The sequence below is a fragment of the Drosophila takahashii genome, chromosome 3L, assembly GCF_030179915.1.
Source record: "Drosophila takahashii strain IR98-3 E-12201 chromosome 3L, DtakHiC1v2, whole genome shotgun sequence".
NCBI lineage: Eukaryota > Metazoa > Arthropoda > Insecta > Diptera > Drosophilidae > Drosophila > Drosophila takahashii.
The window spans coordinates 27,764,604-27,785,298 of record NC_091680.1 but is presented as its reverse complement, the minus strand read 5'-3'; the positions used below and the strand labels follow the sequence as shown (position 1 = coordinate 27,785,298).

The window sequence follows — 20,695 nt, the reverse complement described above, 5'->3', positions numbered from 1 at the left end:
GGTTAGGAACACTTCTCTGGAGGTAGGGTCATTTCGCCCTCCGCAGCACTCACAAACAGTCCTGATCGTGCCCGCAGAAGAATATCGATTGCCTTTTAAAGTTTCCCTCCACATCGTGCACTGCCAATGGAACATACTGACATTCCGGGTCCCCACTCCTCACACAGTCGTTGTAGGTCTTCTTGAACCAAGCAGTGGGCTTAATGGGAGCCAGGGGGTTGTTTCGGTAGAATATGGCATTCCTGTAAGAGTTCCTGACGTAGTAATACCAGCTGATCATACGCTCCACGGGGTCGCGAACCAGATTGATGAAGATGGGCTTGGGGAGATTGTACTCATTGAAATCGATCCAAGGAATATGCTCTATGTAAACCGATCCCTCGTCCATGTTGTAGACGTAGCCAGCAGTTCGGGCCTGTGCCAGCGGTTTCAGTTGCCTTTTTGTTTTCTTGCTGAATCCATATTTATCCACCCGAAAATTGTTGATATCCTGCAGATGCTCCATGAACTCCATCAGCGACTCGCTGCCCACTTTGGCGCATCTCGTGAAAAAAAGACGATCCATTTCGGCCTTGGCTGTATTGTTTAGTCGGCGAGGTGTTAGGTCTCCTAACTATTTGGGGATATGGTATGGGATAAGGGTTTTAGAAGCTTCATTGGAAGGCTTGATGCCACACAACAAACGATAAGACACAGAAATGACAACGTGTAAGAAAAGTGTGGCTCTAGTCTACGGTTTTACTGACTAATTTTTATTAAAATGTGAAGATTTGTTCGCATATATATCACCTACTACAATCTAAATGTCGGACTCTAACCCAACTAGTTTAAAAGACCATGCTTCTCCAACTCCTTCAGATTGAGGGCCAAATACTGTTTATACAAACGCTGCTTGCAGAAGTAATAAAACTCGTACTCGTTAGTAAAGTTCTTGCGTATCATCTCCTTGACTTCTGGCTCTATGAACGGCTTGCGTTTGTTCTTGTTCCGATTGGTGATCTTGTTATTATGCACTGTTTGGAAATGGGGTAAACAAAATGAGTTCTGTTTCTACGGTTTGTCTGACCTTAGGGACCTACTTTCATACATAAGCTTGGCACCGCGAAAGAATCGTGGGATGTAATTCTCAAGGACGGTTAGGGTTACATTCGTGTCCTCCCAACTGCCTACAACAGCGTAATCCCTTTCCACGTGCTCCTTGGCCATTTGAACGGCAGTCGGTGAGTTGAAGGGACTAAAAAATCACCATTAGATTGGCCTATAGTCTTGGGGAAACATCTTACTATCCCTAACTACTTACATGCAATCATCGTGATGACCGCAATAAAACAATGATTGTCTCTTGAAATTGGCAAACGTATCCTTGACTGTATGCGGCACGTATTGACACTCTGGATCTCCACTCCTCACACAATCATTAAAGTTCTTCTTATACCAGGACTCGGGTTTTATCTTTTGATCAGGCCTCTTCTTGTACTCGATGGCATTCTTGTAGGAACTTCGGGCGTAGAAGAACCAACTTATAACCCTTTCAACGGGATCACGAACCAAGTTGATGTAAATAGGTTTGGGTAAGTCGAATTCGTCGAAATCAAGCCAATTTATGTGCTCTATATACATGGTACCCTCCTCCAGATCGGTGATAAACTCGGCGGACTCACGTCGCTGCTTTTTGTCCATTTGGCGAAAGGATTTCGTATGGAGCCCATGTCTTTCCAGTGTAAGATCGTCATTGTACTTTTCTAGAGCAATGAAGAGCTCCAGCATGGCTTCACTTCCGACTTTGGCGGCGCGATTAAAGAACAGTACATCGATTTCCGCATTTTTTGTGTTGTTAAGACGATTCGTGCTCAGGTGCTGGAGCTAAAGGTGATAAGGGTTCGATAAGAGGAATATCAGCCTGGTGATCCTATTCCATGCCTGGTTAGTAAGCAGCGGTCTTATGAATTCTATTCGTTCCGATTATAAAGCGATATAGAGTATTTCCCGTTGAAATCGGAAGGTCGAGCAGAATAAAAGGATAGTTTCGTTTTTATTGGTCGGTTATTAAGCGATAGTTTTAAATTAATAGAAGAGCTTAGTTTACTAGTAATTTATTTGCTTTACTCAAGATTCGGATGAACTAACTTTAGTATCCCCCGATGGGATCAGTAGTCTTTCAGCAAGACAGCACCTTTCCCACCCTTAGTCTTGGTTTTAGAGGAAAGAGAAAATGGTATTTTGATAAAAAAAGCTGTAGACAGTAGGGATTATTGTTTAACTGAGATAACTCGAAGGTAAACTTTTCGGCATTTAAGGAAAGTCTTAGTTTCTCCAGTCATTTTTATTAATTTCGATTAATTATAAATCTAAATAAACTAGTTGTTGATAGCCATATCTTTAGCCTCACTTAATCTGGCCAATGACTTGTCCACCCGCTTGAGATCGTTCAGTTTGATCGCAAGGTACTGCTTGTGCAAACGCTGACGACAGAATTGATAGAACTCGATTTCACGTGTGAAATTCCGACGAACCATATCTAAAATATCCTGCGATATATGCGGCTTCATTGGGTTAACATTTTGCTTGTCGACATGCAGACCCGCTGTAAAATATATGATTCTATAAACTTTTGAAGATTCTGTAGATTCTAAAGAAAAATGTAAATCCAAAATCAGCAAACTTGAGATTTTTCAATCATGATTTTAAAGACGTATACATTTTTTTTGATTTACTTCCCGCAGGAACTTACAGTAGTACATTTTGGAGGCATCCGCAAAATAGCGAGGAACGTAGGCCTCTAAAACAGCAAGGGTTTCGTTCGTATGCTCCCAAGTCCCCACCACAGAGTATTCTCGTTCCACATTCATTTTGGCCAATTGAAGGGGCAGGCGAGCATTAAAGGGTCTAAAAGGGGTTGGACGGAGTTGAACTAAAAGAAAAAATGTGTCCGCAAACCTAACTCACGTGCACTGAAACTCATTGTGGCCGCAGAAGAACAGAGTCTGTCGCCGATGATCACCCACATGTTCCAGCAGAGAATTTTCAATGTAGGTGCATACTTTTTCGCCACTGGAAACGCACTGATCGTATTCGGTGTTTACCCACTTGGGGTTGGGCATTTCGCGATTATTACGCCTTCTTCCAGGCACAAAAATCCACGGAGCTCGGATGTAGTAATACCAGCTGATAACTCTCTCCACGGGATCGCGAACCATATTGATATAAATGGGCCTCGGCTGTTCATGCTTGGTAAAGTTTAGGAAATTCACATGACTGGCGAATACTGTGCCATCCTCAAAGTTCACAATATTGTCGATCATGTCGCTTTCCTCAGCGGTTTCCAGAAGAGGAATGACTCCTCCATTTTGGGGATCCTTTTCCACCTCATAGTCATGGACTTTTCCCAGCTGTCTCATAAGTTCTATCAGCTGCATACTTCCTGTCTTTGGGACCCGATTGAAAAACAACACATCTATTTCCGCCTTGGGGGTATTGTTAAGTTTTTCAGGACTTAGCTGAAGGATCTGCAAAGGTCGTTGGTCACCCTTGAATTAATTTCTGGTATGGGTGGCAGAGCGGAGAGTGAATTCAAGCAACAAAGTTTTTCTAAATGATTAGTAGCGAAAGAAGGGGAAGTAGACTCGAGTTGAAATTTAGGTGTAAAGATCATTTGGCAAAGTCCATCGTTTATTTAATTTGGTAAATTTCATGGTATATAAAACTAAGGCGCCTAAAATTCGTCATTGTGCACTGCAATGTACTGTTTGTAGAGTCGCTGTTTGATAAACAGGTATAGCTCAATCTCGAAGGAGAAACTGCTCCTCAGATACTCCTCCACATCCTTATCCAGGTGAGTGTCATGGGACACTTTATTTATCGTAAATTTATCTGTTTTGTCTAAGTAAGAGAGTTTGAAATTAGCTGAGTAGATTCTTTTTAATTTTCCGTATGGATAAACCTACTATAGTACACACTCCTGGCATTGGCAAAAAATCGCGGTATGTAGGCTTCTAAAACAGCCAAGGTCACATTTGTATCCTCCCAACTACCCACGACCGCATACTCCCGTTCCACATTCCTTTTGGCGATTTGCGTGGTAGTTTCGGAGTTGAAATGCCTAAGTAAGAAGATCAATATTAACTTTACTCCCTGAAAAAAGCCTTATTTCGCCCTCAAGTTTTAATGGGATAGAATTTTAAGTTTTGAACACTAATTCATTGTACTTCAATTTAACTTTATAACCATTCGTATGGTATAGTTTTCAACAAAAATAAAGTTTCTTTAAAGTATTTCTATTCCCTTTAAAGCTGGTTCACGAATAAAAGCCTAGATTTCTGTTCTGAGCGGATAAAACCTACGTGCAAATTTCCGAGTTTCCACAGAGGTGAAGCGAAAATCTTCTCCAATCGCCGTTAAACGGATTGTGGGCATCAAAAACACAGTATGGGGGTATCCGATTCCTAACGCAATCGTTGAATGTGGTGTCGAAATAATCCTTAGTCTGAATTCGCTTCTTGGGATTCCGCATCATTCCCTGGGCGAAGATTAGCGGATGCCGTTGGTAATAGTAGGCGCTGATCACCTTTTGTATGGGATCGCGGACCATGTTGATGTAAATTGGGCGTGGACTCCCGTGCTTTGTGAAGTTGATCCAATTTGCATGCTCCACGTAAGCAGCGTTTTCCCCCAGTTCGAAGAGCTGATCCACTAGATCTCTCTCATCCTCATCGCTATCAGTGATTGGTTTTGCAAGGCGGATGATATTTCTGTAAGTGTCGTATCCAAGACGATCACCCAGTTGCTTCATGAGTCGCGTCATCGACTGACTTCCTGTCTTTTCCAGACGATTGTAGAATACAAAATCACGATCCGCATTTCGGGTATTATTTAGTTGAGCCGCGTCCAAGTTTTCCAGCTTAAAATTGGAGAGAGAAATAAGTCCAATTCCTTTTAAAACAAGAGTCAAAACCAACATCGACATCGAAACATAAAATAAACTACAGGATTTTGCGGAGTAAAGTTAATGGAAAAACGAAAAAAGGATACTGTTCCTCAGAAATGCAGGTGCCTATTTATTGCAAAGTATTGTCGATATAAGCGCTGCTTGCAAAAATAATAAAATTCATATTCCTGCGTGAAGTTGGCTCGCATTATTCGCTTGATGCGTTCGCTAATCTTCGGCTTCCAGTGGTTGATGTTCTGCTTCTTAAAAGCCAGGCCATTAACGGGTTCTAGGGGGAGACATGGGTATTTTAAGCACCTATAAATAGCAACTTTGTGGGAACATTACCATAGTACAGATCCGTGCTGCCTTTGAAAAACCGAGGTATATAGCTTTCGAGGACTGCCAAAGTGACATTCACATCCTCCCACGAACCGACTACCGAGTAATCGCGTTCTACATTCTGTTTGGCCCTTGCAATTGCTCCCGGGGTATTGAAGGGTCTTGAGAGGAAAACCTTACCGTTAAGTCTGGAAACTAGCAGAATATCAAAACTACCTACTCGCAAATGGGTGAGTGTCCACAGAAGAACAGACTCTGACGCTTGTGATCGGCGAGGTCTTCTTTGAACATTAGACCGTGATCATAACGACATTCTGGATCGCGCGTTAAGACACAATCTTCAAAGTTCTTGACGTAATGGGTGCGATTCTCGAATTTTCCGGTGACCCTAAACATTTTGACCGAGTTCCACGGTGTGCGTTTATAGTAGAACCAGCTGATGACTCTTTCAACGGGGTCACGAATCTAATAAATTAAGGTGAGTAAGTGAGCAAGCCTCCGCGGGGCAGATTTTTTGTCCTACCATATTAATGTAGATTGGCTGGGGTAAGTGGAACGGCCGGACATTCATGTAGTTCATATGCTCCACATAGACAAAAGCTAGTTCCTCCTGCAGTTCCATGATGCGCACGGCTTCTTGTTGTTGGCGCTCTACGGACCAGTATATTCCCACGGGCTTTGAAAACGGTGCCCGTTCGTTTTGGAAATCGTTCTTTTTACCCAGTTGTATCATCAACTCGATCAGGGTTTCACTGCCCGTCTTGGGGACCCGATTGTAGTAGAGAATATCACCCTTATGAAACTTGGTGTTATTTAGAAACTTTGGATTCAATCGCCACAGCTGCAAAAGGTCAGGGCACAGGTGTAGAAAATAGAAACAACCACAGATACTAGCAGTACGGATGAGGATACACAAAAAGCTCTGGGCGGGATTCGAGGTACACAGAAAGCAACCGAACACTGTGTTCACACGAAGGTATTTTGGAAAATATTCATACAAAAAGCAATCGAAGGCAGTCTTCATCGAAAATCATATTAAAAGTGCACATAAGAATCATTTGATAAATCGTGAAAGAAGGGTTTTTAATGCTTCTATTGTGTTTCCCTAAATATGATAAACATCTTGATATTTGAGATCAATACAACTGTAGCATTCTGTTTAATTTCTTTTATTTGTATGTGTTATATACAGTCCTGAGATTGTTTTTATTAATTATACATTTTATGCTGGCTTATCTCTTATTTAACTGGCTCTTATCAAAAGGGCACCTACTAATACTCCTCATTGTAATCGTTCTGCTGTTCGGGCACCAAAATATAGTCATCCTCCCCAAATCGCTTTCCATGACTCAAAGCAGCATACTGGAGGTACAAACGCTGTTTGCAAAACTCGTAAAACTCGATCTCGTTGGTGAGATTTTTCCTCAAAATAAGTCGAGTTTCGTCGCTGACGATTCGAGTGACATTGTTGCGATTTACTCGCGACAGACGGTCTTTACCCACTGAAAAAATTAAGCGGATTCAGATATGGCCTCGGCTTAGGCTTAAACCTTCTTACAGTAGTAGGCCACTTTGGCGTTGCGGAAATATCGTGGTATATAGGCCTCCAGAACAGAAAGCGTAATATTTGTATCCTCCCAGGTGCCCACCACTGCGTATTCCGTTTCCACTGTTCGCTTGGCCTTTTGCATGGCGGCCTCGGAGTTGAAGGGCCTATCGATGGTTTCCGGTTAGGAGCGCATTAAAGTCCCTATCTAGTTCCTACTTACATGCACAGCTTCTGATTCATCCCGCAAAAGAAAAGTGTCTGGCGGCGATGATCGCCCACTGGATTCTTCACCTGCATTTGGGTAAAGGTACAGTGAGGATCGTGATTCTTCACACAGGTGTCCAGGTCGAGATTCATAAACTCCTCCGAGGGCATGGGAACGGCCTTGTCACCCAGCTTGGCCTGCATATCGCGATAGTACCACGGTGCCCGGATATAATAGTGCCAGCTGATAATCCGATCGATAGGATCGCGAATTAAGTTAATATAAATCGGCTTTGGCAAATGGAAGCGAGTAAAGTTAATGTATGCGATATGCTGGCTATATATATGTGGTTTTGGCCGAGTCAGGAGATCGGCCACAAGATCATTCTGCCGCTGTTTGTTCATGATGACCGTTTCATGGGCACTGCCTTTATTGCGGGCATGGGTAAAGCCATTGATCTTGCCCAGCCGAGCCATTAGTTCCATCAACGATTGACTGCCCACTTTCGGGACTCGATTGAAGAAGACAAAGTCCACCTCGGCAAATTTTGTGTTGTTCAGAAGATCGGCTTTGAAATTGAAACCTTCATCGTCGCTGGTTCCAACACCATTGGCCAAATCATCGTCCTCGTCCTCATCCTCCTCGTCGTCTTCGTAGTGGACATCGTCTTCCTTATTTTTATTGTGGGGCACTGCCAGCTGTTTGTCATGGGCCGCCTTGTGGTTATGGCCATCGATCTTTCCCTGATGATGCACATGGTGGTGGTGCGAGTGGTGATCGTGATGATGTCCATGTCCCTCTGGATCCCGCAACTCCTCATCGCTGCTACGGCGATCGTGTACATTATATCCAACCGGCTGCATAGACGATAAGCTATATGAGGCAAAATCTTTGCGAAATCTATCGAAGCTGGCCCAATCGAAAGTTCACCAAGCTAGGGTTAGAATTATTCCGGAAAAGATCGAAGCAATACGAAAATTAGAATAGATTTATTACTCTTCAACGAACCCTTAGTGTCTAGTGCTCTACTAATCCCTCATCTTGGGATCTATATCCAGCTGCAGGGCTATATACTGCTTGTACAGACGATGTCTGATGAACTGATACAACTCGATTTCCCGTGTGAGATTTTGGCTGAGTATGACCCTCGCCTTATCACTGAGAGTGGGTCTGAAGACATTTCGGTTCACATTTCCCAACTTTTTCTTCAAAGCGTAATACTCGTCTTTGGCCCCGGTGAAGAATCGTGGTACGTAGCCCTCTAGGACCGATAGCGTGGTATTCGTATCTTCCCAGGTCCCAACCACTGCATAGTGCTCCTCCACGTTCTTCTTGGCCCGTTGCATGGCCTCGTGGGAGTTGAAGGGCCTAAAAATGGTTGGGTTTCAGTCACAGTTTGGTCTAGCTAACGAAGATTTTGATGTGGGCTTTGAACTAAAAGTGTGCTGATCGAAAATCGAAGGAATTTAATTTGGAAATTACTTTTTGATTGATTTCAGAAGGTTGGACTAAAATAAGTTTATTGCTAATATACGTCCCAAGATAATTCTCCTACAATAATATTTATTAGCAGGCTAGCAAAGCTTTCCTTTCGGCAAAACTTTGTTGAAGGGTTTTGTGGTGTAATTTCGGAAGATTTTTTTCTAGGCCGCTTTCCCTCACTTTCCGATCAACCTCTTTTAAATCTGTTCATCCCTCCTACCTCTAGAACAGCTACTCACATGCACACCTCCTGGACCTGACCGCAAAGATATAGTGACTGTCGTCTATGGTCGCCCAGATTTCCCAATTCCATTTGCTCGAACACGCACTCGGGATCGTGCTCCTCGATGCAGCGGTTAAAGTCCTTTTTGAGCCACTCTATACTGGGCATTTTGACGGCGTCCCCAAAGACTTCCCTTCTTTCGGCCAAATACCATGGGGCGCGGGCGTAGTAAAACCAACTGACCAGTCGCTCGATGGGGTCTCGAACCATGTTAATGTATATCGGCCAGGGTTCGTCCAATCGGTCAAAGTCCAAAAAGGCCACATGTTTCGTATATGTGTTGGCTCTGCTGCAGTTGAGCACTTCAGTGCGTAAAAAGTTCTTGGCATAGGCGTCGTGCATTAAGACGACTTCGTAGAATCCCTCTACATCGCGACGAGCCTCGAAATTATTGCGCTGGCCCAGGATCTTGAGCAACTCCATCATCTTTTCGCTGCCAGTCTTCGTGATCCGATTGAACAATATCGTGTCCAGTTGGGCTCGCGGGGTGTTGTTCAGCTGTGCGGCGGTCAGGTGTTTTAGCTGCCGGATTGCAAAAGTTGGGAGTGCTAGTTGGAGTAGTTTTCAGGTTGCAGGCTACAGGTTGCTTGGTGTTGGGGGCACAGACACAGAGATACACGCACATAAACGAGTCAAACACAGGTAGGACAACATATAAAGTTTTATAAAAATAGACTTCAAGCGGTTTGCATTTAAATTTTTTTTTTTTGGAAGCAACAAACATGGCACCTGGGGCATCCCATCGACTTAGAAATTTCGCAAAAAGTTGCTCACTGCACAGCTGGGCACATAGGCATAAATATTAATCCTCCCCACAACGGACACTTACCTTTACTATTTAATCTTTATAAATCGATTTTCTATCGCTTCTATGTCGCAACTAGCTAACGAACAAAAAAAAAAGACTGCGCTGACAAAATTCCAAGACAAAGTCGAAGTGTAATTTTCGTAGTTTGGTTAGTGTTAGGAGAGAGATCTTTAGGATAGTGTACATCTAGCTAGAATCAGAGTCGGTATAGGAATAGGTACAGTTGTAGGTATAGGTATAGGGATAGCTGATAGTCTACCAGATAGCTAATTGGCTAAACTGTTTAAATCTAGTGTGTGGGGTGTTGTTCGTGTTGTATGTGGGTGAGGTCTTAATAGGAGAAAGCTACGGATAGTATGGGATCCTCGCTGACACAATGAGTGCGACAAAGACAGCGTATGAGCGAGACAGAGAGAGAAACACAAGGGATGATTTTTTTTCGGGCAGGCAAAATACTAAATGCTGTATGCTGTAGGCTGAATGCAATATCAAACACCAAGGAGCTGAAACTACCGTTCCACATGTCGGCCGCTTTTAATGGACTTTCTTTGATGGTTTCTCTATCGCAATATGAACCACCAATAATGTATGCAACAATGTTTTACGGCGATATGGCAAAAGGCGAGTTAAATATAAACTGTGCTTACCTGGCCGGTGCTCTTCAGATATTGGTAGGTGCCATGTAAAGTGTTGATGTCGTCGTGCTCTGAAAAATGTCGCAAAGGTTTAAAAGAGTTCGAATTATAACAGTTTAAACGTTGACTTGTTTGAATGAGATAAGGAACAAAATATTGATTTGTATATCCCTGTTGCTTTAATTTGTAACATTAAGCTAACAGTATGTAAATAAATAAATATATTATTTTTTATAGGTAGTAAAGTAAACCCACTTGCCATGTACCTTTCTTGATACCTTAATAAACATCTCACGACAATCCAATTATCATCTAACATCGCCATGATTACTAATATCAGTTATCATCTCGAACCCAATTAAGTTGAAATAATCGGTGACCTTAAAATCTGACGCCAAGGAAGCAATCCGAATACTTTTACTTTTCATTTGGGCCCGAAAGTGTTTATGCAATGTTTGACGGGGATGTCGAGGCCCAAGTCGAAGTTGGGGCCATTTACAGCTATGATAAATAAATAAAGACGAGTGCAATAAATATGCAAGCTCATCATGATTCCTTTCACTTTTCCGGCTCTCTTGGGCTGCGATAGGGATCATCCCCGGTGGATTTGAAAGGTTTCCCCCATTTCTTAGCGGCCCAAGAAGTAAACGCATGCAAATGGATATTTCTGCGTGTCGTGCGGTCAATTAAAATGCTGATGCCAGACATTTGTCCAGCTCAAGTCGCTGGCAGTTCGTACAATTTGAGTCAAACTAGTAAATGACTGCCATTGATCAGTTGGACAGAGAGATGCGGAAAACATCTTGATTTTCAAGTGTAGTGTGGGTCGGTTCACTTTTGTTTTGGCTCGGCTTTGGTTTTTATGGCCGAGTATTTCATAATTCGCCGCGAACTGAACAAGGAAGTCTGCGTATATCCAGTCCGATTGCCTTTAAACCAGATCTGTTGTATTTGGTCAATTGGGCAGTTTCGCTGGAAAATGTGAATGAATGAAAGTGTTGCACCAACTGGTTTCGACCGAGTTTCTGCAAAAACCGCGGACAACAAAGTCACTGAACCAAGAGAGAAAAACATTTTGCGGTCGGAACCTTAAAATAGAAGCCTGCCCTTCTTTTATTTGTCACTTTTTATTTTGATTCTTTTTCGCACTGTTGTATGTTTTCGTTTTGTGCGGTTTGGAAATTGGGTCACTTCGTCCCATTTTGTCCCTTGTTCATTGGCTCTGATTGGATCTGACTTTTTTTGGTGTTCTAATGCAACCTTCAATCTTAGCCTAGCTCCGGTTATTGGCCACTTGAACTGCCAATGCACCGAAGGTGAACAACGTAGCATATGTCGCAGCTTGTAGAATATGAGGCATTTCAGAATAATTATGAGAATTGGCTCTGAATGAATTGTATGTGGTATGAAATAAAAGCGGGAAAGGGGTAATAATAATATACAATTTTTAATTTTTCGAAAAATTTGATTTTTTTGTAATAAGTAAAATTTAAAGAAAATCTCTCTTCAAATAGCATAAAATTGTAATTATTATTATTTCCAGAAGGTTTAAGTTAAAATTCCTAAGTAATTTATAGCATCCAGGATTTTTTTCTTTTCCCTATTCTACGTGACAACTTCCTTGTGTAAAGAGCCTTGCCTCTTGTTCTAAATCTACCCCACTTAAAACCTCGTTCATTAGGTTAATGTTGTGTTTCACTTCTCAATCTCTCTATCACACCCTATCTCAACATCTGGCTCCAAAATTATACGAGCCCCTTGGTTCCGCCCCTGCCAACACAAATTGCTTGCTTGCTTGCATTTTCCAACTGAATTGGACCTCAGCTCCAAAACACTTAGTTTGGCTACCCAGCGAACTTGATATACAGAGGAAAAAACGTTAAAGCACTGAAATCCAATCTTATTGAATGTCAAGTAAAGGTTTAATTTAAAAATGTAGAGAGGTTAAAAAATATATATTTAGTGATATTAAATACTCATCTTGACATCTCAATTTAGTATTAAGTTTCGAAACACTTTCTCTCTCTGTAGGTGGAGGTTTCCCATTGCCGTTGGTGCTATTTCTATGGGTGTTTGGGTCCGTGGCTTAGTTCGTGTCTTGTGGCTGTCTAATTGAAAATAAAGCTGCCCGGTTCGGTAGTGAGCGCAAAGAACTGGTTTGCTATGCATTTTAGCCAGGGGCAAAGTTGGTATTGCTACATTTTTGCTAAGATTGTTGTTAGTGTGCCAGTTAAAGGTGCAAACAATTGCTGGTTTGGTCTCTTACTTTTGAGACAATGGCTTGTGTCAGGTAGAGTGCTGAAAGGTTCTAAAGAGTGTTGCTAGTACGTCAAGGGTAACTGTTGACAACAACAAAGATTCCTCACATTTGTTAAAGGTAGGAAAAACAGATATATTAAAATAATTAATGGCTGACCGGTGCTGAATATCTTGCATTGCGTATTATAAAAACCAATACTCCGAATTTTTGGAGGACTTGCTTTTTGCAGTATCATTCACGTTATTTATCCTTTATTTGCACCCTTTACTCGTAGATAAAAGGGTACGATGTATTGGGATTTCTACGCAGTCGAGCGGCAGGCTCACTCTAACGCGCACAATCGCCTGAAAGGACTGGCGCCCAAATCTTTACTGTTTTTGTAAAAGTGTAAATGCCATATTCCTATCGAAATGTAAAAATTTTAAAATTGGACCATTTATTTAAAAGTTATGAGCAAATAAAGTATTTTGAGCAAAATTGCTTTGCTGCTTGCAAGTCTCAATTTTCCTCACACTCAGCTGAGTAACGGGAGTTTGTTTATAAATAATAATGTTTTCAGCATGTTCATAATAACATTGGTACACTTTATTAATTTGTATGCAAATACTAATACTAAAATATGCTTTTTAAAGCATTCAAATAAAATAATTTAATATATTTAATGGGTGATAATGAAAATGTTGTTAGGAAATGGATCAATTTCTTTCTTAAATCATTGTCCGCTTAACCCACTCTTTTTAAACACATACTTTCCTAAATGCACAAGATTCTTTCTATTTTCCCTTCCCATTTCCTTTTGCTCATTAGACCACGAAATTAACCAACCGCCAGACAACTTGGCTTGCATCGTTCAGCACCGTTAATTAACTTAAGTCAAGTTCAATGTTGCCAACCAAATACATATAAAAAATAAGTACAAAAAAGCAGGCAGACAAAAACCGACATCGACGAGCGGCAACAAACGGTGTCATCATCATCATGATGGCAAGTTGAGTACGTCGTCATATTCGTATCTTTATCTCGTACTCGACCCCGAGTCGTGTGAGTCAATTAAATGAAATATTTATGAATGGATGAACAACTGGCTGAAGGTAAACCTTTTTCCTGTATTTCTCACTGTTTATTTCGTTTTGTCTTCAGCCCAGAGGAAAACTCCATCACCGTCACAAGGTGTTATTTAGTTTTCCTTTTTTCCAAAATATTTTATTTTTTTTTTTGGCCATTTGTTTTTTTGCCATTAGCCAGGTTTTTTTTGGAGAGGGGCTAACCGGGGACAATTTGTAACTGTCGGCAATTGACGCGTGCGCAGACCCAAATGCAAGAGCGGCAACAATGAAGATGCCACCAGCTGTGCAGCAAACATAACCCACAAGTGCTCTCTGAAAGGCCGTCGCATCTGGCCCGACTTTATCCTCTTCCACATCGTCATTATCATCATCATCACTCACGGTACAGTGGAAAACCGCTTTTGGCTATGGAATTTACGCTTTTACTCTCTCGAAATTTTTTTAAAGATTGGATGAAATAGTTACGCAGATAATTTCAATTCAAAATTCTTACCAGAGAAATGGGTTGCATATGATCTTTAAAAAAAATTTTATTTCTGCTTATGATTTGATTAATTAGAAAAATTTTTAAGAACCTAATGAATTTATTAATCTATATTTTATTATCTGTCCTTTTATTTGATTTTTTATCGGTTCATCGTCCTTTTTTCATTGTGCTTTGAATATTAGTTACCGATTATTACGGTACTTAAATAAAAAAATAAAATAAATACAATTATAGGAAAAAAGTTATAACCACGATCGTTTGGCATTATAAAAGTAAACTAAATGAGATATAACTATAATGTGATTATCCTTAAAAATAAAAGACCTAAAGATACATTTGAACTATTGAACGGAAGTACTCGATTTTAAAGAAAGTGAAATCGATCTGGCAGGGTATTGTATTTTCGGCTCCTATAGAAAGTCTTTCTTCGTTACCACAGAGCACCAGCTGACTGCTGTTGTTGTTTGGCAATCACTGCAGCTAGGCGTGAAGTCTTCTGTTTTCTTTCTTCAGGCCCCTTCAAGTCCCATTTTCGCCGCGAAAATCAACCAAGTGGAGATCACTTGGCACAGCTGCCGTTGCGAGGTTGGGGCAACGTTTGCCTAATTTGCAAGTGGAATTGCACGGCCCGAGCAACCCGCCAAACTTCCGGCATGGAAATTAGGGTTTTGCATTTTCAGAGAGTTTTGATTCGATTTGAATTTTTCCGCGGTTGCCTAATAATAGCGTTATTAGTTGGTTGGAAGCGGCCTGATTGTGGTTTTTTGACAGACTAGACAGACTATTGAGTGGCAGAATCTCAAGTGCCGCCCCAATGCGTATTTTCATTTGCCAGCAATAGTGCTCTTTTAATTTTTTATTGTTTATGCACTCAATTTGTGGTTTGGCTTTTGGTATTTGTAGTATGTTTGGCAAACATTGTTGTGGATCAAAAAGGTGTCAAGTGATGGCTTTTGTGGTCCTGGGTAATGTGATCTCAATGGGGGTATTTCAAATTATTTGGGATGACTGTCCACACAAGAAGAAAACTAAAACCGTTTTTTGTAATGTGTATTTATAAACCCTGAACATATAAAATCAGATTTGATACATTTTTATTTCTATGCATTTATTTTTATTTAAATAAAATTTACTCCGCATAGAGCTTTAATTCAGAAACCACGAAGGGATTTCTGTGATTTTAAATTCACGCCAATTAATCCCCTATTTCCTATTGTTGCTTTTATCATTATTTTGCAAACTAATTGAATTAATAATATTATGCATTATTTATACCAGCCACAAAAACAAAATCGGGCTTAACGCTACGTCAAAAGGTTAAATTCCCAGTCACGATGATAATGCCCCAAACCTTTTTCCTAGCGGACCTGTCGCTCCTAAATAATTTATTAATGCACTAAAATATTGACAAAAGGGGGCTATCTAATGAACAAAAAATATATAAACACAATATATATGTAAGCTCATGCATATTATAATTAAAGTGTGCACTGCTCATATTTGTAGCAGCAGCAATCTATGAATGCATCGACCATATATTATGTTGATTTTAATTTGCCAGTTTATTAGTGCTATTCCAAAAGTACACACAAATGGTTTATATGAACATCCATTTATTTATATTTTCTCTTTGTGCTACATTTACGAAATATTCCATAATTAATTCTCGAGCTCTAATTTAGACTAAAACGATCAACTAATTTATGGCAAGCGCCAACGGGAAATTTTAACAAAGGTCTCAGTCTCCCTGAATCTGTTGTTTTTTGCCTGGCTTGAGGTTTGGGTCAATGCGGTAATTAAAAATCAATTGGGTGTAACTGGCTATCATAAGAGGTATTGAATAGATCAAAAGGGTGGGTCAGACAGTTCCGATAAGTTAATGTTTAGTAACAATTTTTTTAATCCGAGTTAAACAACTGAAGTAATTAAACCAAACAAACATTTTCTTGTTTTTTTTAAAGTTTTTTCTGAGCTAATATGTTTTGTTTGAAATCCCCTCCAATATATGTATTGAATTGTGTATTGTAGATAAACATTAAAAACAGTTGTGTTCTTTAAGTGGTAACCAACTAAACGTTTAGTCTGCAAAATTCCCACAATATCCCTTACTCGTACCCTATTTTCTTCCCACCGTTTTTTGCACTTTGCCAAACTTCCTGTCCAAATCTGATGCCTTAACCGATAGGCAACGCAACGCGAATGCAATCGAGCGCAAATTCTAGTCCACATTGTGCCCTTGAGTCCATTGTTCCGCAATGGAAACGAGATGAGATGAGGGGAGGTGCGATCCGATGCGATGCTATGCGTTAGATATGCATCTGAGATAATGGCATCTGGGGGAAGTGGGTATCTGAATCTGAGGGATAGTGACTTACTGCCCGCATCGTGTCCGCTGATGTGGTTGCCCGTTAGGCCCAGGGCCGAAAACTCCGACGGTTGCAGCTTCACCTCCATCTCCTTGAGGCGACTGTTCAATTTGTTCGTGTGCATGAACAGGAAGAAGGTGCACGAAATAGCCAGCAGGGCGATCAGCTCCACGGAACTGCAAGAGAACAAGCAAATAAATTGTTAGTCAAAGGTTACCCAACAGGTCGATGAAAGGGGACGGGGACTGTTCACCATTTATAATGGCCATTAAGCTTTTATAATTTACGCCAAATTGGTTTTTAGCAGCTATTATTTCATTTACACTTCGAATGGCTGTCACAAACAGCCAGCGGGGCGGTTCCCTGTTTCCTGTCCCCAGGATTCCCAGGATTCCCAGGACTCGAAGGAAATAAAAAGGTGGTATAGGGGCAAAAGGTCCAGGCGCCAGGACTACAAAGTGTGCGCTGTGACAACATTTAATTAAGTTCTGAAAAGCTGGAACGGAATAAAACGGAACAACAAAGCAAAAATCGGCGAAGGGACACCAGAATTGCACTGCTAGTGAGTGAAGAGAAATTGCAAAAATTATAAAAGAAATTAACAAACAATACGGGATGAGTTGTAGGGTGTTGCTCCAAGGGACGCTTGACAGGTGTGCGGTACAGCTCGCCGATAGAGGTATTTCAAACTCTCTAGACCTTTCTTTAAAACAATCAAACCTATAGTTTCAACAATTTTTAATTGCAAGTTTCATATTCTTCAAATTGCATCGCTTAAATAAATAAATTGTTACATTTCAACTATACTCGCAGTAAATCACTATACTTGACGCAGTTTTTTACTGACAATTATTTTTGAAACACACTCCATAAATATCAGTCCTAACATTATGACTATGTTATCATCATTGGGTATATTATATTTTATAAAGTAAAAACATTTTACTATTTAAATGGTCTTTAATGTTAATTAAGGATTGAAATCGTGTCTATGCATCTCAGATTCAATTAAAATAGTCAATTGTCAATTAAAATTGTTATTAGTATGAGGTCGTTAAAAAAAAAGTAATAACAAGACAGAACGCTATAGTCGGGTGCCCCGACTATCAGATACCCGTTACTCAGCTAAAGGGAGTGCGAAGGAGATGGGGATAAAAACTTTTATCCGCCGTAACTTTTTAACGAATGGTCCGATTTAAAAAAATTTGTCTACATTTCCATAAATATTGATAAACACCATAGAACTGCTTTTTTACTTTTCCGAAATATTGAAATTTTTAAAATCGTATATAAGCGATTGTGGGCGTTAGAGGGGGCGTGGCACCCTTTTGAAACAAACTTGCGCTGCGTAGGAACTCCTAGAATCTGCATGCAAAATGTCAATCTTCTAGCTTTTATAGTTTCCGAGATCTCAGTGTTCATACGGACAGACAGACAGACAGACGGACAGACGGACATGGCTAGATCGACTCGGCTAGTGACCCTGATCAAGAATATATATACTTTATAGGGTCGGAAATGCTCCCTTCTAGCTGTTACATACTTTTGCACGAATACAATATACCCTTTTACTCTACGAGTAACGGGTATAAAAAGATTGTGGGTGCAGCTAACTTAATTTTGCGTTTACTTTTTTCGATTGATGTCAAATATTTCAAATATATCTATCCCTCAGAGGAAAGTCTGGTTTTAATGCAATGAGAAAATGTTATTGTTTTACGTCGATGTATTTTATTCAATTATTCTCCTTTTATGCATATATTTTCATATCAAATTGAATTCGCAGCGTTCAGATTTGGCATTACTTCTGCTTGAGTCGGTAAGCCAGATCGGACAACAATGACCCAGTTGGGAGGGCTTAACCGAGTTGCAACAGACCGGACAACCTTTTGTGGGCCCTGGTCACTTCTAAAGCACACACAAAAAGTATATATTTAAGTACATATCTATTTTTATTTTGTTTTGATATTTTTTACTACTGCCCAACGTTGATAACACAACAAAGCACAAAGAAATAGAAGAAAACAACGAACCTCCTAAAGAGAGTTGAAAAATAAAACCGAGTAAAAATTGCAATGCAAACTGTTTTCTTTAGCAACTTTTTAATGCAGCTGTCCGCTGCTCCGACTGGACAGCACTGGGAAGAAACAAAATTAAAAGCAAAAACGGAGTGTATGTTTTTTATTGTTGGCTTTTGTTGGCATAAATCTACGGGCAGATAGCAGGAAAACTGGGCAGACAACAGCAGAAAACTTAAAAAACGGTATCAAAATAATAATGACAATAAATGCGGCCATAAAAGGGAAACAAATACAACAACAGAAACTGGGAGTAAAATGGGATTAGAAGTCGAAAGCTTTAATACACTCGGAAATCTGGAGAATATACCAAAAAATATATGTATTCAAAAAATTTGTTTAATTTTAAATGTTTGAGCTCCATTTTTAAACTGTTTACTCCAGTTTGTCTCAAGCTTAAAGCTACCGAGGGAAAAATATAATGACAACCAGCGATCTCCTCTCTAACTTCAGGCCAGAGTAAAGTTCGAGGAGTCGGGGTCTGGTTTAGTTTGTCATTAGGTGCACAGAGTAATTTATTTCGAACGACTGCACTGGAGCTGCTCAGCTGGGCAGAATATCAAAGAGCGACAACGGGGGAGTCCCGGAAAAATCCCAGGTTAGACTTTAGTGAAATGTATCTGCGGGATAGACAGATGCAATTGATAGCTGAAACTGTGTCCAGGGGCTGACCAGAAAGGAAAAATCCTTCAGACGGCCCCCTGCTGTGGGGAATCAGCTCAAGTTGCTATGTATGTTATGTATGTTTTTTGGGGAAGGCTTCATTTCATTAGCCCACAGTGGCCGTCAAAAGTTTTGCGGCTTATGTGCAAGCAAATGTTTCGGCTAGGCATTTATGGTGCCGTTTTTTCACAACTTATTGTTAAAGTTGACACTAAAGTTCCTCGCAAATCCCACTTAAGCCCTCTAGCCACCAAAAACTTATTCTTTTCTCTGCGCATCCCAACGTTGTTACCATATACAGCTGTGGTTAGAATACAAATTTTGATGATTCCTTCAAAATCATGCTTAATTTGTTGTATTTTTATTAAATAATGCAAAATAAATAGATATTATATTACCTATTTAAAATATTTTTTTATATTTTGTATATATTTTTATATATTTCTATAATTTTGTTTGCACTTGTAAATATATATTTTTTGCTCAGCCCAAACAAAAAGTCCGAAATTTATTGACATTTTGTTTGCTACTCCCGTTGGGTCGCCTGGCGTGTAAATGCCGAAAGTTATGTGATTATTAAAATAATTTTACGTGACTGCGTCGATTTCTTTGTACAATTCAGAAGGGGAGTTGGGGATTTCGGAGTTAAGGGGGTGTACTTTGGTTGGTCCAACTGCAGTTCGTTTGCTGCCACGTAGCACATGTGCAGGCCATTAGGGACCCAGAACCAGGGACCTCGGCCACACTTAGTTCGTTAGCGCTTTTTTTTGGGACTTTCAACATACTACTATACTATACGTATGCGATGTGAGTTCTATTTCCCTCGCTCCGAGGGGGCGGATGGGCGTGGCCGATGGGGGTGATGTGGCTCCAAGAGTAATAGCTTCGAGCTCGATTTCCACAGTGGCACAGTTGGCTACAGCTTCATCAAGATGATTGAAATATGTGCGTGCATGTCGGTAATGAGAGAAATGGGACGATGGGATACTGATATTTTGAAGTTAAGCTGTCTTTTTCTAGGAAGAAATTCTGGAATCTCGGATCAGTGTTTGGATTTCAACATTTTGATTTATTTATGCTATTTTATGTTATATTTCCTAACTGTTATATAAACGTAAATGCATGATCTAAGTCAAATGACTAGCATTACCAACTAAACTCAGACTAACTGTGTATTTCCCCACCCATGAGGAACGAGGTGAGGTACTTTAGAGATACCTTTGTGCGTGTTTTGCATTTAGCAGCCATCACTATAGGTACGCCGGTTGCTTTGATTATTCTTACGGTTCATGCATATCCAGCAATTTTTCAGCGAAATCAATTCCCAACTCAGAGCGGAGAAATTGCAGAATCACCAAGAAGTTGCCTTAGAACGCAGAGTTCATTGGCCAAGATGCTTTCCGTTTATCCGTCAGCATTTGTTGGCCAACAGACCGCACCTTTCACTTCGGAGAATTATTTGGGATCGGGAACAAGGGGCTGGAAATGGTATAGTCAGCTGCCGTTGCATGCAAATTGCCATTTCCGCTTATTGTCATTCGACTGC

At 40.5% G+C, this 20,695-nt stretch overlaps 3 protein-coding genes across 16 annotated transcripts in view; all 3 read right to left on the bottom strand.

Moving 5' to 3' along the window:
• Positions 1-20,695, bottom strand: part of LOC108058109 (heparan sulfate 2-O-sulfotransferase pipe) — a 40,941-nt gene that overhangs the window by 2,604 nt on the left and 17,642 nt on the right. For 6 of the 14 annotated variants that reach the window (XR_001769941.3, XM_017142633.3, XM_017142632.3 and 3 more), the window contains exons 2-3: positions 16,418-16,584; positions 10,241-10,299 (exon numbers count right to left, since the gene is read on the bottom strand). Coding sequence is in view for 13 of the 14 variants with exons in the window: in XM_017142633.3 (XP_016998122.1) it covers positions 10,241-10,299; positions 16,418-16,584 (226 nt within the window). In the remaining variant the exon portion in view is untranslated. Of the gene's footprint in view, positions 1-53; positions 614-1,214; positions 1,864-2,936; positions 3,507-3,634; positions 3,880-3,944; positions 4,100-4,340; positions 4,898-5,025; positions 5,214-5,272; positions 5,428-5,486; positions 5,732-5,789; positions 6,108-6,458; positions 6,769-6,824; positions 6,980-7,035; positions 7,878-7,898; positions 8,389-8,741; positions 9,308-10,240; positions 10,300-16,417; positions 16,585-20,695 lie in introns of those variants that run through there. The other 8 variants (XM_017142631.3, XM_017142634.3, XM_070214460.1 and 5 more) reach the window with 8 other exon arrangements.
• Positions 621-1,206, bottom strand: LOC108058117 (heparan sulfate 2-O-sulfotransferase pipe-like). The gene is made up of 2 exons (XM_017142645.2): positions 1,080-1,206; positions 621-1,013 (listed from the first exon to the last, which is right to left on the bottom strand). The coding sequence occupies exons 1-2, from the start codon at positions 1,204-1,206 to the stop codon at positions 823-825; spliced, it is 318 nt and encodes a 105-aa protein (XP_016998134.1). The 3' UTR covers positions 621-822.
• On the bottom strand, positions 1,890-2,855 carry LOC108058116 (heparan sulfate 2-O-sulfotransferase pipe-like). Its single transcript, XM_017142644.3, has 2 exons — positions 2,732-2,855; positions 1,890-2,584 (listed from the first exon to the last, which is right to left on the bottom strand). Exons 1-2 carry the CDS (start codon positions 2,847-2,849, stop codon positions 2,358-2,360), a joined length of 345 nt encoding a protein of 114 aa, XP_016998133.1. The 5' UTR covers positions 2,850-2,855; the 3' UTR covers positions 1,890-2,357.

Coding starts and splice junctions, on each gene's coding strand:
- LOC108058117 (XM_017142645.2), bottom strand. CDS start 1,206: ATGGCCAAGGAGCACGTGGAAAGGGATTACGCTGTTGTAGGCAGTTGG. Junction 1,014..1,079: donor TGCCAAGCTTATGTATGAAA/GTAGGTCCCTAA, acceptor ATTTCCAAACAG/TGCATAATAACAAGATCACC.
- LOC108058116 (XM_017142644.3), bottom strand. CDS start 2,849: ATGAATGTGGAACGAGAATACTCTGTGGTGGGGACTTGGGAGCATACG. Junction 2,585..2,731: donor TGCCTCCAAAATGTACTACT/GTAAGTTCCTGC, acceptor TATATTTTACAG/CGGGTCTGCATGTCGACAAG.